The following is a 15,198-nucleotide window of genomic DNA, read 5'->3' as shown; positions in this document are numbered from 1 at the left end:
ATCCCTCTTGGTGTTATATGTAATCCGCCTCCTCCATTTTTCTAGCATTTACTTCTCTGGATAATGTTCTATCTCCTAAGTGACCAATGCATTTATTGGGTATTCGCTATGAGTCCACCACCAGTGGAGTGCTGTGGATACAAAGAAAAGAAAATCATAAGGTCCTTGCCTTTTGGGGCAAGAAAGAAGAAGACACCCTGGAGATTTCTGTTTTGTTTTCATCTTTGTAGTTCTAGCACCAAGCAAGGGATCTTCATAAATTAGAGACTCCACTATTCCTTAGACTGGCTTCTGCTCAGTGCGAGCCCTTTGGCCAACTCATGGCTTTACTGAAATGGTTGATGGGCTAGCTGCCTGGTTGGCACCAGAATCCATGCATCAACATGGCGAAGGGACCTTGGGGGGAAGCAGCTTGGAGGAAATCAGGATCAGTGCCGGAGCAGTCTCGGTGCTGACACGGCTCCAAATAAACAAGGGCGGGCATCAACAGGAGCCGCCCAACATTCCGCCTCACTGAAAGTCTCTGTGGTGAGCGTATCCGGCCGATTTAGGGTTCAGTGAGTGGTATTTCAGGTGTCAGCCCTTCCTACCGCAATCTCTGACAGCAGCCTCCTTGCTCTTACTTATACAAGACTCATCATCTCCTGATTATGGGGTTTTCATCAGCTGGTACATGCCTCCCGGGCGAGGAACCTCTCTCCACTAATACATGCTGGCACTCTCTCTCCCTCCCCGTTTTTGCCTTCTCTCTTCTTTCAAGTTCTGGACAAATCACTTATTTTTTAATAGTTGTCTGGAAACCGAGAGGTTAAATGATTTGCTTAGGGTTCCAGATAGCTATCAACTCACTTGACTTCTGCCTGCCTCAGTTTCCTTATCTGTAAAAGCAGGATTAGACTATCTTGCAAGTCTAAATCTATGGTTCTGAAGCAGTTTCTCCTAATGCCCTACTAGAAAAAATGGTTCCTGAGTCCTGCTCATTGTACGTACTTGTAAGTTGATAATTTCATTTCAAAGAATCAGTGTTTTAGAGTTAGAAGGTATCTAGTCCAATCCATTCTCAAAAGGAATCCCCACCAAAACACACCCACCAAGTAGCTCTCCAGCCTCTGCTCAAAGACCTTAAAGGAGGGGATCCCCCCGCCTCTGGAGGTGACGTTTTATTTTGCATGGCTCTACTCCTCGGGATTTTCCCCCCTAATGTTAAATATAAATCTGCATCTCTAAAAACTGGTATTTAGCCATATCCCAATTTCAGGCTTTTCTTTGATTCACCCTTGCATCCCTCCCTAGAGTACCAAGGTCTCAGGCTTTCTCCTCTAACAAATGCTATGTTGCTGCTAGTTCCCCTTGTGACCACCAGGGGGTGCTGAGAAACCTAACTCAAGCATCATCTCTTGCATCCCAGTGGGCTAGACTTGGTCCAGGGCTTGGAAGGCCAGCAAAGAAGCATCTTTGCTTCTCTAGCTCTGTTCATCCTTCTCTCTCCTGCTCAAGGACTTGATGCCCCCTACTGCTTTCAAACTGAGTTTCCCATGTTCTTTCCTGCCTCAAGGCACAGCCAAAGCTCTCACTCAGGAGCTCCAGCACCTGGGAAATGAAATGTCTTCCCATTCCCTCCTCTGTCTCCCGAGGATAGGCTTTCTGGTCGTGTGGCTTAGGGGGAAGCCAGTCCTCAAAATCTGAAATTTCAGCTCCGGCCACTGCTGAAAGAACTCTGTGGATCCCACCAGCATTTCATCCTCCCTCGGGGAAAAAGGGCATCTGGGAGGGATCTCGGAAGGATCTGACCTGATGTTCTATTACTGGACTGGACCAGAATTCTAGGACTGAGACCTAGCTAGGACCTTGCTGATCAGGAGTGTAGCCTCCTTACCTTGTAGAAAAAGACACTGGAGATGGGAAGTGACTTACTGCCAGGAGCAAAGTGGGGATGGATCCCAAATCCAGAGCTCCTTCCCTACTGCCAGTCATCCCCCACCCTGGAGAGAGCCTCCTCTGCTCTATCTCCTTGTAATTAAATTCCCTGATTAAATTTGATTTCCTGAAATCTCTGATTATTCTTCCCCTTATTATGCTAAATGCTTAAATATCCAATGGAATTGTAAGTTTTCAGATATTCCCTTCAGGGATATAGATTTCAACCAATCTGTGTGGATGCGTCCTGTGTGTTCTACTTCCTAACTCTGTTCAAATCCCATCTTGTACAGGAGGCCTTTTCTGAGAGCCCCGGCAGCTGAAGCTGTTGAAGCTGAAGCAGTTGAAGACCAAGTCAAATTGGCCAATCTCTTTCCTGTATACCTTTCTCAATCTCTTTCTCTCTCTGTCTGTCTCTGTCTCTCTGTCTCTGTCTATCTCTGTTTATTCCTCTCTTCCTCTCCTTCTCTGTCTCTATCTGTTTCTCTGTCTCTGTCTGCCTCTCTGTCTCTGTCTCTCTCCTCTCCTCCCTCTGTCTCTCTGTGTCTCTTCCCTCCCCCTCTCTCTATTCACATATATATATGTGTACACACATTCATATATTTTTGTGGTGACTCATGTATCCTGGACAGAACATGAGTACTTTGAGCAGGAGCCATCCCATGGGTCTCTGCGTTCTCAGGCCCAGTACAGGGCCTAAGAAATGTTTCCTGAATTTCCTTAGCCGCTCCTCTCTCAGCCCTCGGGGCTTTCCCAGCCCTGCCTCAATTCCAAGGCTTTGCCACGCACCTGATTTGGGTTGGGGGTGCTGGAAATATCATTCATGCTCCGGCTCTGGGCGTGATCTGAAAGAGAAGAAAACCAGCATTTCTGTAGGTGAGGGAGTTCCTCTAGTCCTGGAGTCCCACCGGCCTTTGGTCAGAGGAGGAAGATCCCTCCCATCACCAAACAGGGCTTGCAGCCGGTCCCTTTTGCTCCTTCTAGGAATGGGAGTGGGGACCAGAGTGAATATCATGGATTAGCGATCAAGGTCCCCTCCGCCCAGCAAGGTCAGGAGCAGTGGGCTAGCCCACTTGTGGACCCAAGCCAATGCTGCACTCACTTAGGAGATGGAGCTCACGGAATGGCTTAGAAGGTCAGAGGAAGGCCCCTTAGGAGACAGAACACGACCGGGAGAGATGGGAGGGACCTCAGATTATAGAAAATAGAACCGGAGAGCCGGGAGGGCAATTAGCACATAGAACTCAGAATGTCGGAGTTGGGAGGGAACCACATAGAACACTAGAGACCTTACAACATAGAATACAGAACGATGGCACATAGAACGACCAAGTTGGAAGGAAACTTAGAATCTTGGAACCTTGGATGATCAGCATTGGAAAAGCCCATCGCTTGTAGGGGCAGCGGGATGGCGTCACACTGGATAGAGCACTGAATCTGAAGTTGGGGAGACTCAACTTCTTGAGTTCAAATCTGGCTTCAGATACTCACTAGCTACATGAGCCTGGGCAAGTCATTTAAATCTGTTTGCCTCAGTTTCCTCATCCGTACAATGTGCTAGAGAGGAAATGACCAACCACTCCAGTACCTTTGCCAAGAAAACTCCCAACGGGTCCATGAAGAATGGGGCGTGAGTGAAAATGACTGAACAACAACTTTCTGACAGTGAAACGGGCTAATTTTTAAAAGTGGCTGGTTCAATTTGGGTTGTTTCAATGCCCATCTCTACTGTCCCACCCTCTGTGCTGCAGGCGTATCCTTTCCATGAGCAAGTTTAGAGACCACTAACTATCCTGGAGCCCGAGCAAGGGATGCCTCCTGTAACCTTCCTGGCTCTTACCAACTCCCAGGCTCAGCCGAAGCCCAGGGGCCCCCACCTAAGCCAGTAACCCCGAGCTCCTGCTAATGCCTCAACCAGCTTCCTGTGGCCTCAGCTGGCTTCCTGCTTTGTGTTTTAATTCATCCAAAATATTTTCAGGACCATCTGTGATTATTCCTCTCTTTTAGGGTCTTTTCTAGAATGAGCCAGAGCTGGAGCCCAAATCTTTCCTGCTCCCCCCTCAATTTCAGGGACAATCAGCACAAAAGAATCAGATGATTTTGCTTGGCCCTGCAGGCAGAACCAGGAACATCTTGGGGGGCAGGGGTTGTGGAAGTCAAGAAAACCCCTCCACTGAGAACTATCCCAGAATGACCCTGGCTGCTTAGAGAAGGGATGAGCTCCCCTTCCCTGGAGGTCTTCCTCCAGCGTTTCTTGGCGCATGTTTCAGGGAGGCATCTTGCTGGGTGGGCTGTGCAGTGGTTACCGGATCCCTTCCCAATAGAAACTTTCTGAAATGCTGTTAATGTGGCCACGGCCCCCCAAAGGGGAAGTTAAGGCAATGAAAAACACGTGCTGGGGGTTCCGGCCCTAACCCTGCTGTGACTTAGCCGGTAATTCAGGTCAGCAATTTATTTTCGTTCCCCCAGAATTGCATGGGTTCTGTTTCCCGAACTTCTGAGAGTTTTCTTTGGCAGGCGGAAGGCCGGCCTCCATGAACCACCTTTTTCTGGCAGACAGGAGATGACCGAAGTCACGGGGGCACTTCTGGAAAAGGCCTTTCCCCTCCTTTGATTGTTCTAATCAGAGTGACCATTTACTGAGGATGGATGTCGTTCCCCCGGGGAGCTGAGAGACCCGGGTCTGCAGCTCCGCCCTAAGGATAGAGGGCCTTGCCCGTGTCTAGGATTCAAGAAATGCTTGGTTAATTGATTGATTCATGTTATTTGGGCACTTACCCATCCCATTCTGCTTTGGATCATGGTACTCTGTGCACTTGTCTCATTTTTGTTCACAAAGGGAGGGTAAAGACTGTGTTTCTTCTTCTTGTTCTTGTTCTTCTTGTTCTAGTTCTTCTTCCTCCTTCTTTTTCTTTATCTTCTTTTTTTTTCTTGTTCTTGTTCTTCCTTCTTCTTTTTCTTGTTCTTCTTTGTCTTTCTCCTTCTTTTTCTCCTTTTTCTTGTTCTTCCTTTTTTTTCCCCCTGAGGTGATTGGGATTAAGTGACTTGCCCAGGGTCACACAGCTAGAAAGTGCTAAGTGTCTGAGACCAGATTTGAACTCAGGTCCTTCTGACTTCAGAAGACTATATTTCTTGATTGCCTGCCTGACTGACATTTGGACGGACTCCGATCCAGTCCATGTCCAGTCCGGAGCCTTGGAAATGATATGTGCTTAGAACTTTCACCCTCTCCCTTTGTCAGTCTATCTTGCATAAAATTCTAAAGAATCTTCTGTCTTCTTCAGTGACTCCCTATTGATCCTTGAATTTAATATACATTTCATTTCTTTCCTTTTATCTTTCTTTTTTTGTTGTTGAAGTCATCTTGCCCAGGGTCACATAGTAAGTGTCTAAAGCTGGATTTGAACTCGGATCCTCCTGATTCCAGGGCCAATGATATTCCAAGGTATCCACTGGATTATGTCTAACTCCACGGAGTTGCTAGCTTCCAAACACAGTTCTCCAGAGGTGGAAGTCTGTTCTGGGGAGCTACAGCCCGGGCTGAGCCCTCAAGATGTGCTCATTATTTTTCTCTTAGAAGCAAAAGACGAAAGACACACCCCTTGCTTCTCCTTCCTTATTCTTTGATTCCCCCAGATCCAGGCAGACCATCCCCTAGGTTCTCCCATGGGTCATTTCCTTTTGGGCCAATCCAACCTGCCTAAAAAGGCCTGGAGAAGGCTTTTCACCCCAGAGCTTCCCTCCCTCATCAGTCTGGGGCTGATCCTTTGGACAGTAGCCAAGAGACAACCGAGGAAAGCCAGAGCCTGGCCCCTAGCAGGGGAGGGAGGGAGGGAGTGCCATTCAGGTGTCCCAGTTCTGTTGTTTCATGCAGTTTTCAAGTAAATGTCACAGAACACTCAACAGTGACGAGTTTAATGATATCGCAGATCAACTCTTAGTGAAAAGGGAATGATAGAGAACATTCGGTATAACCTGTACCTGTCCAGAAAGCCCTGCTACCATCCCCCCACCCAACCTCTCCTAGAGGAACTCCAGTGGGTACCTCCTGGAGAAACCCATTCCTTGTTTAGATAGCTTCAATTGGCAACAAGCTTTTCTGTACCCCCAGCTAAGTCGTGTCTCCTTGCTGATGAGCAGTCCTTGTCCTGCCCCATAGGGCCAAACAAAGCAAATGTGCTCCCTTTGAGCCCAAGGCTTGGGTCAGGATGCCCTCAAGTAGCAGCTGTGGCCAGGGGCTGCCTTGCTTTGGGCACTATTTTTATTTCCTCTGATGCTCCTGAGGATGCTGGGTAATGCTGCCATGACACCCCTTAGACACCGAAGCTGGCAATGACACAGAGTGGCTGGTCAAGGCCAGAGAGTCACTTACGCAGTCGGCCGTAGGTGCGCAGGTCCTCAGTGGAGTGGTGCAGGTTGGGGCCAGATGCAGCAGGGCTCCGGGCTGGGCTCCGGGCTGCAAGAGGGACAGGAAGCCTGGGTGAGGGGGGACTGATGGACCCTGCTTAGCTGAGTCATCTGCCTTGGCCAAAGGACACATTTTTGCACTCTTTGGAAAGGGAGACTGGTGATGAATATTGATAGATTGTAGGGAAAACTTTTACCCTACTCTAGTGGTATGGGTATATTTGTCCAGATCTTGGATCAGGAAGGCTCACATCAAATACGTAATTCAAAAGCTTTATTTATTCATTCATTCATTTATTTATTTATTTGTTTGTTTATTTATTTATTTATTTGTCTATCTATCTATCTATTTCTTTCTTTCATTCATTCTTTCCTTCCTCCCTCCCTCCTTCTTTTCTTTGTATTTTCCTTAATAATAATAATTATCACAATTCTCAATCACATCAACTGATATGCTAACAGGATCATAGATTCAGGGCTGGAAAGGACCTTAAAGACCATTATATCCAACCTCCCAGTTTTATAGCTGAGAAGCCTGAGGTATGGGCAAGTTTAGTGACTTATCCCAGATCTCAAAGCTACTAAATGTTTGAGACAAGATTTGAACCCAGGTCCTCCTACTCCAAGCCCAGTGCTCTCCTCACTGTGCCATGAGTAGGTTTAAAAATTCTCCTAAGAGCCTGGGCAGAGACTAGTTCTAATCTCATCACTCTATGCTGAAAAGTAATATGTTTTTCTTAAAAAATATTCTTCATTTCAAGCATTTCCCTGATTCAAACTGACCTTTCTATGCCCCATTTATTCAAATGAATGAGGTTTTACCATCATACATTTTCTTTTTAAAATTTAAAAAAATATATTTTATTTCATAAAATAGTTTCCAATTACATATAAGAAACTTTAATTTTTTAAACATTAATTTAATTTTTAATTAATTTTTAAACATTAATTTTTTAAAATTTGTGTTCCATATGCCCAAGGGGCTATTAAACTTGGCATACCCTTTGATTCATCAGCGTCACTACTGGATCTACGTCCCAAAGAGATCATAAAAAAGGGGAAAAGTACGTATATGCAAAAATGTTCGTGGCAGCCCTTTTTGTAGGGGCAAGAAACTGGAAACTGAATGGATGGCCATCAGTTGGGGAATGATTGAATTAGTTATGGTGTCTGAATGTAATGAGCAGGTTGATTTGAGAAAAACCTGGAAAGACTCACGTGGACTGAATGCCAAGTGAAGTGAGCAGAATCAGGAGAACACTTTACGTCATAACAGCAAAACTATACGATGATAAACTATCCTAGACTTAGTTCTTTTCAGCAATGCAGTGATCCAAGGCCAGGCCAATAGACTTGGGATAGAAAATGCTATCTGCATCCAGAGAGAGAACTATGGAGACTAAATGTGGATTGAATGTAGATTGTACTTAGTATTTTCAACTCTTTGTTTATTTGTTTGCTTTTTCTTTCTTGTGTTTTTTCCATGGTGGTCTGATTTTTCTCGTATAGCATGAGAAATATAGAAATATGTTTAAAAGTAGTGTACACATAGAACCTATATCAGATTGTTTACTGTCTTAGGGAGGAGAAGGTAAGGGAAGGAGGGAAAAAAATTGGAAAATAAAATCTTATAAAAATAAATATTGAAGACTATATGAGCATTGGGAAAAGATAAAATGCTGTCGAGAAAAAAAATAAAATAAAGTTTGGAAAGTGCAAAAAAAAATTGAGCTCCAAGTTATCTGTTGTATTGCTTCCATTCTTTGAGAAGGCAAGCAATATGATACTGATTCTCCACTAGCATGGATTTTCATTTTGTGGCTTTCCTCATGGGAACTCTAAACAGTGATGGCAGGTAAGGAAGGGCAAACATAGATGATATCACTCAGGTGTGATGCCTTGTTCCCTCTCTGTCATCAATCCTTCTTTTCCTACTCAGACTGCTGACTATTCTTGTAAATTAAGAGGGAGCACTCAAGCTTTGCCAGCTCTCTAGAAGATGTCTTGGGTGGGAGGAAGGGCTGGTTCCTTGTGTTCTCTGGACTGTATTCTAGAGACTGTCTATGGTGGCCACGAGAGACATTAAGGCTGGATTTGTCAGGGATGACCTTGGCTATCTCCCCTTGATTCTTAAGAGTCCAACTTACTGGAGGTGGACGAGACCGATTTTCCGATGTCTGCCAGTGAACGGTGAATAGATTTCTTGGTCTGGTGCCGATGTTTTCTCAAGAGGACGTAGGAGACTCTCTCCTTCAGCTCTGGCTTCAGAAGTCCGTCTTCTATTTGCTTCTCAACAACATCATCTGATAGAGAAATAAACACCCCCACCCCAGGTCATTGCCTGATTGGAGGAAGCAAAGAGTCCATGATTCCCTCCCCATGCCCCAAGAAATCTTGGAGAGAGTATCATTGGGTGGATGGAGGAAGAAGAAAGGAAGTTGTTCCAATAATTGTCTCTACTTCTCCCCAGCTCTCCCGTGAATCAGTCGCTGTGTAGTGATCTAAGGGCAAGGGCAGGGCAGAGCCCCAAGATCTGGGTTCAAAACCTGGCTCTGCTACCTGGAATCTTGGCCAAAGCACTCCCAAATATAGATCTTGGTTTCCTCCTCTGGAAAAGAGGAGTTTGGGACTAAATGATTTTAAGTTGATTCCCTACTCTTCATTCAAGTCTTGGTTCCACTATTATTACCTGCATGGCCATAAGCAAAAAACCTCTCTGAGGTTCTGTGGTCAGTCAAGAAGCATTTATTAAATACCTACTGTATGCTAAGCAGTAGGGACGTGAAGAAAAGTGATAGATTTTTATGAGGGAAACAACATGCAAGCAATTATACACCAAGCCAAGTAGAGCTGAGCTCACTTAGAGAAAGCACCCAGGGGGAAGGCTCTTTACCATTAATTTCAATGGAGAAAGGCTTCTTGAAGAAGGTGGGAAATGGCTGAGCCTTGAAGAAAACCAAGGAGCTAGAGGGCAAATTTGAAGAGGGAGGGATAGCCTGGGGAAATGCCCAGAGTTGGGAATGAGTATCTGGTTTGTGGAAGAGCAAGGAAGCCAGTCATGGACTGCAGAGGATGTGGGAAAGTATAAGGTGCAAGAGAACTGGGAAGATAGGAAAAAGTTCGGTTATGGTAGGAAGGAAACAGAGAAAAGAAATAAGCATTTATTAAGCACCAACTATGTGCCAGTCTAAGTACTTTAAGATATCTCGCCAACCCTAGGAGATAGGTGCTGTTATTATCCCCATTTTACAGTTGAGGAGACTGAGGCAAGCAGAGATTAATGACTTGCCCAACTGTTCAATGTCCAGTTATCATCATCAACTGGCTTTAAAGCCCTTATACTACACTGCATCTCAAAGTAGTATCATGATGAATGCAATGAAAACAGACGAGATGAAAGTCTGGGGGTGAGGGAAAATGTCAAAGGTGACAATGTGAAGAAATATATAAAAATGGACTATGGGAAAGCCCTGTGATGTAAGCACTTTATATTCCAAAAGAGGCCAGAAAGCTTTTGAATTTATATCAGGGTGCAGGAGTTTATCTGCCCTAAAAGGTGGAGAAGGGGGGCAGGGGAGAGTGAGCATTTATATAGCACCTACTGTGTACCAGGCACTGTTTAGAGTCCACACATTTGTTTCCTAATCTCCCAGTTGCCTTCCCCACTGGGATCAATTGTAGGAACCTGAACCATTGAGCAATATGGGGAAGACTTAGGCAAATATCATTTCTATCTTGAAATAGTCCAAGGGCTGCCATGTGGAAGAAGGATGAGCTAACCTTGCTCTGTTTGGCTTCAGAGGACAAAGGAGAAGCAGGGGAGCCAAACTTTGGCTAAAGATAAGGAATACCGTAGATACACTTGCTATTTAATAGGAGCTGCTAATGAATTTGCATCATCATTGCCAAATTTCAGAGACATGATTAGGGTGGGGCAGCTGGAGCTTTGCCTCCAGCACTGAAAATTGGAGGGAGCAAAATTTTTAAATAATGATTTTAATAGATTGTGTGATTTTCAGATTTGTTCCATTTACATTTTGACAGCGTGTTCATTCCTTCAGGAGTATAGAAACTTGTTAGCTTAATTAATTCAGTTAGGAAGCCGCCATATGTTATGCTCTCTCTAATACTTTCTAGGCCTTGTACCAGATAAGCGCCTTCCTAACCTGGCCAAACCTGCTCTTCTGGGGAGATATTTATTTAGAGCCTTGTGCCATTTGGTGCTGATTGCTCCTGATACCAAAACTGTGACCTCTAAGCCATCTGATCCAGTTTCCTTCACCAGAGGCACATGTGGGTCCAGGGAGGCAAGAAGATTTGCCTAAACTTCCTTCACAAGAGGGGAGATGACCAGTCCCAGAGTCACCTGAGCAATAAGATGGACCGTTTGACCGCTTCTCTCCTACCTATGATCTGTGGCAAGGAGCATCCATCTAAATCCAGGAGCACGGTTCCGGTCTGCAGGCAGGTTCGGAGTTCAAACAAGCTATGCAGAGACAACGTCGACACATGGGGCTTGCTCCATCGCTCACCTCCTTCTTCAACCTTCTCTTCAAACTTTACCCACCTAAAAGGAAAAAGGAGGAAATTCAGTGTGGACAGGGCTGGGATTTGGGGCAAGTGATATGGAAGCAATGGACGTTGGGGTCTAGGGGCTCTGTGTTCTGGAATCAAAGGCAAAGGAGCACATAGAGATGTTTTACACTTTTCCAAAAGATCTCTGCAAAGAGTCTGAAAAATCTCCCAGACTTGGAATCCAAGGTTGTTCTTGCTCAGAGTCTATGACATGTTTATTAAACACATGAGAAGGACAACTGCGCCAACCACTGGAAAAACAAACAAGCAAGCAAGATAGTTCTGCCCTCAGAGAGCTTATGTTTTATTGAGGGAAGATGACACATCAAGAGGAGCTGGAAAGCAGGGGTGGTGTCCACCCACCTCTGCTGTCTGGGACTTGAAGGATGCTGAGAAAGATTTGAAAACATCTTCTCTATAGGTTCCCCCATAGAGGCTGAAATTTACAAATTAATGGTACTCTGGGCTGAGGAATTGAAGTACCGCCCAATATAAATATGATTTGGAGAGGAAAGACTTTGAGCCAGAAATCCCTAAATATTATTTTTTGGTGGTAGTGGGGAACTCTATTTTCTTGATGCCTTGAGATTATTGGCTCTTGAGGGAGACAAAATTAAAACTAAGTGTTGACAATGTAGATGGTTGTTTAGGGCACCAAAAAAGGATGGGATACTTTTAAATATGACTTTTATTTCATGTACATGTTAATAGTAACTAAATTACAAAAAGGAAGGAATAACCAGGGATACTTTTTAATATGACTTTTACTTGATGCACATATTATTAGTAGCTAAATTACAAAAGGACGGAATAACGAGGGATACTTTTTAATATAACTTTTATTTGATATACATGTTATTAGTAACTAAATTACAAAAAGAAAGAATAACTAGAGATACTTTTTAATATGATTTTTACTTGATGCACATGTTAATAGTAACTAAATTACAAAAAGGAAGGAATAACTTTTTATTATGATACTTTTTAATATGACTTTTACTTGATGCATATATTATTAGTAGCTAAATTACAAAAAGAAGGAATAACTAAGGATACTTTTTAATATGACTTTTACTTGATATACGTATAATTAGTAACTAAATTACAAAAGGAAGGAATAAACAGGGATACTTTTTAATATGACTTTTACGTGATGCACATATTATTAGTAACTAAATTACAAAAAGAAAGGAATAAGTAGGAATACTTTTTAATATGACTTTTACTTGATGTACATGTTATTAGTAACTAAATTACAAAAAGGAAGGAATAAGCAGGGATATTTTAAATATGACTTTTACTTTATGTACATGTTAACATTAACTAATTACAAAAAGGAAGGAATAATTAGGGATACTTTTTAATATGACTTTTACTTGATATACATGTTAATAGTAACTAAATTACAAAAAGAAAGAATAACTAGGGATACTTTTTAATATGACTTTTACTTGATGCACATATTATTAGCAATTAAATTATTTACTATAACTTATGGTCAAGTAAAGTCATGTATATAATGAAAAAGGTGAAAACTTGGTGGAAAACTCTAGGCATGTATCTCTGGACAAAGTATTTTCCCTCTCTGGGACATAATTTTCATGTGTAAAATGAGATATTTAGACCTGCTGGCCTCGAAGGTTCCTGGACACAGAAAGCCAGCAAGCACACAACTTTCAAGCTTTTTCTGCACTTCAAGGATTTGTAAACACACTAATCCTTACTTGGTGAAGAATTCTTCCTTTTTCCATAGCCACAAAAGGAACCCAACTCCTCTTCCATTTAAACCATGTTTTTGGTGTTCCGATTTCTAGTATTCAGATCCTTCATCCATTTTGCATTTATGTGATGTAAGGGACTGGCCTAAACCCATCCTCTGTCTAGCTGCTTTCTAGTTTTTCCAGAAATTCTTATCAGATAAAGAGTTCTTTCTTAGATAATCTATATCTTCATGTTTATCAAACTCTGGATTGGGTTTAATGCTTCTCAATTCTTGTCTCATCTTTTTTTTTTTTTCCTTCTTTAGATCATCTTTTCTAAAGTTTTCATGATTCTAGCTTTATAACAGAAAGTTTTAGTCTGGAAGGGCTATTCTGTGGGAGTTACTTATCTTTAATATAACCGAAACCCAGAAATTCAAGGGTCACATTTGAAACACCACTTTCATTTTGTTTTTTGTGGAAATTGAAAATGCTAAAGTCACATGCTTTCAAAAGCAAGAACAGGAAGCCTAATGGTTTAAGCATTGCCAATTACATGGGGATAGATAAGAATCAGTCACATTTATTAAACAACTGTTATGTGTCAGGCACCGTGCTAAGCATTGGAGATACAAATATGGGAAGAAAAAAAGATAGAGACAGAGATGGTACCAAACATAAAAGAAGGGAATGAAACAGAAAAGAAATAGGAAGAAAAGGAGTTCAATAGGCTTTGAAATGAGGAATGTTTATATCTCCTGTTTATTACCTTATTTATGATGATCAAAGATCATCTAAGGTACTATGAACCTTAGAAATGAAGATTAGAGCTCATAGCTCATGGTTTTTAATAATCAAAATAATATTTAAAAACTCCAAATTTAACAAATGCAAAAAGGAGGATGGCAACATTCTCAAATGCACTGAAAAACAGAAAAAGGGGGTTGGACCTGGCATTTGACTTGCTTTTTAAAAAATTTATATCCACAAATTCAGTATACCACTTTTAGAGCTGTTATTCATTTGTGATTCTGTCCTTCTTTCTGTTTTTTTCTTAGACCTTTAGAACAAGGATGGTCAACTTCCTAACAGCTTACTGCCAATAATAATTCCCTGAAGTAGCTACATTACATTTCTGTATGGGAAGGAGTTAAAAGCCCCATCTCCACTCTTTAGATAAAACATTCGTGAAGATTAATTAGCAGAAAAATATGTCTTGCCCACAGCTGGCACTTAAATTAATGATTCAAAATTGATTGATTTCAAGTTTGAGTGTTTGCTAGCTTTTGCAGAGTAGTCAATGTTGAAATGCAACCTAGGCTTAGCCACTACTGCTATGAAGATACTTTGCTCTTTTGCTGGGTAGTCATAGGTCCCTTGTATAGCTTTATATTGTAATATTATTTTATATCTTTTGTAGATGATGATATTTTAGAGGATGATGGTATCTCTGGCCATATATCGACTTAGAAAATCACAAATTAACATTGTTTACGTTTTGTGGTGTTATTTATTTTGTTAAATATTCTCCAGTTACATTTTAATCTGGTTTGGAGCCAGTTTGACACTTCTGATTTAAACCAGAGCAGTTTCAAGTTTGTGTGACAAACCAGTAAAGATGGGTTCTAGTTTCAGTTGCTGTATCTACAGAGTTTTTCCAAGAAAATGATCGAATCCCATTCCCACATGTTGGAATCAATCAATGAACAATCATTTGTTAAAATCCTGCTGTGTGCAAACTGCCTTGTTAGAGACCTCAGGTGTAGATAAAGCACAGCCCCTGTCATCGTGGAGCTTATTTTATTTATTTATTTATTTGCAGGTGATTGGGGTTAAGTGGCTTGACAAGGATCATGCAGTTAGTAACTATCTGAAACTGGATTTGAACTCAGGTCTTCCTGTTCCAGAGCTGGTACTCTATTCCCCTGCATCCCCTAGCTTGCCCCCATTGTAGAGCATATGGTTCAGCAGAAGGCTGAGTTAAACTCAGATCACCCTAATATATAATGGTACATAATAGGCGCACCAGGTCGTTGTAGGACAAATCTCCATGTGAGAAATGGTTGGAAATCAGGGAAGTCTTCATGGAGAAACAACACTTGAGTTCACATTGGGGGTAAGGAAAGGGGACATAAAGAACAGTCTAGGTAAAGGAGGAAAGGCACAGACCATAGAGAAATAGAGAGACCATACAGCCAGAGAGAAATGCATTTTGACTGATGGCCAGAGGGTAGAGAAAGGAGCAATAAGAGAAAGTTGGGAAGTTAGGGAAATGCTGAATGGAGAAACCAGACAGCAATGGATGGGAAAGAAAATGTGTGGTGCTGAAGGAAGTGACTGGGTATTAAAGGGAAGAGAGACCTGGGACTCTAGCTCTAGGAGATATCAGTGTGAGGGAAGAGTTTCTCTCTCCACTCCCACCCATATTGCCCCAAAGGACTAGAATCCCTGAAGATGTTGCCAAACTTGACAACTGATAGGAAGAAATTGAAGATTAAAGAGTAAAAGACTGATGGCCAAGCTTTTAGTTGAGATGGGTAGAGAAGGGATAAAGAACACGAGTAGTGGAATTATCCTCACTGAGGAATAGGGCAGTCTC

General features: G+C 42.4%; 1 protein-coding gene across 2 annotated transcripts in view; it reads right to left on the bottom strand.

Moving 5' to 3' along the window:
* The window catches only part of SLC4A5 (solute carrier family 4 member 5), a 102,478-nt gene that overhangs the window by 28,125 nt on the left and 59,155 nt on the right, over positions 1-15,198 (bottom strand). For both annotated transcript variants that reach the window (XM_051974136.1, XM_051974137.1), the window contains exons 5-8: positions 10,731-10,891; positions 8,472-8,627; positions 6,290-6,373; positions 2,707-2,762 (exon numbers count right to left, since the gene is read on the bottom strand). In XM_051974136.1, coding sequence (XP_051830096.1) covers positions 2,707-2,762; positions 6,290-6,373; positions 8,472-8,627; positions 10,731-10,891 — 457 coding nt within the window. The remainder of the gene's footprint in view (positions 1-2,706; positions 2,763-6,289; positions 6,374-8,471; positions 8,628-10,730; positions 10,892-15,198) is intronic.

This window comes from Antechinus flavipes, chromosome 2 (assembly GCF_016432865.1).
Source record: "Antechinus flavipes isolate AdamAnt ecotype Samford, QLD, Australia chromosome 2, AdamAnt_v2, whole genome shotgun sequence".
In the NCBI taxonomy this organism is placed as follows: domain Eukaryota; kingdom Metazoa; phylum Chordata; class Mammalia; order Dasyuromorphia; family Dasyuridae; genus Antechinus; species Antechinus flavipes.
Note: the sequence above shows the minus strand (reverse complement) of the source record. Positions and strands in the feature narration are given on the sequence as shown.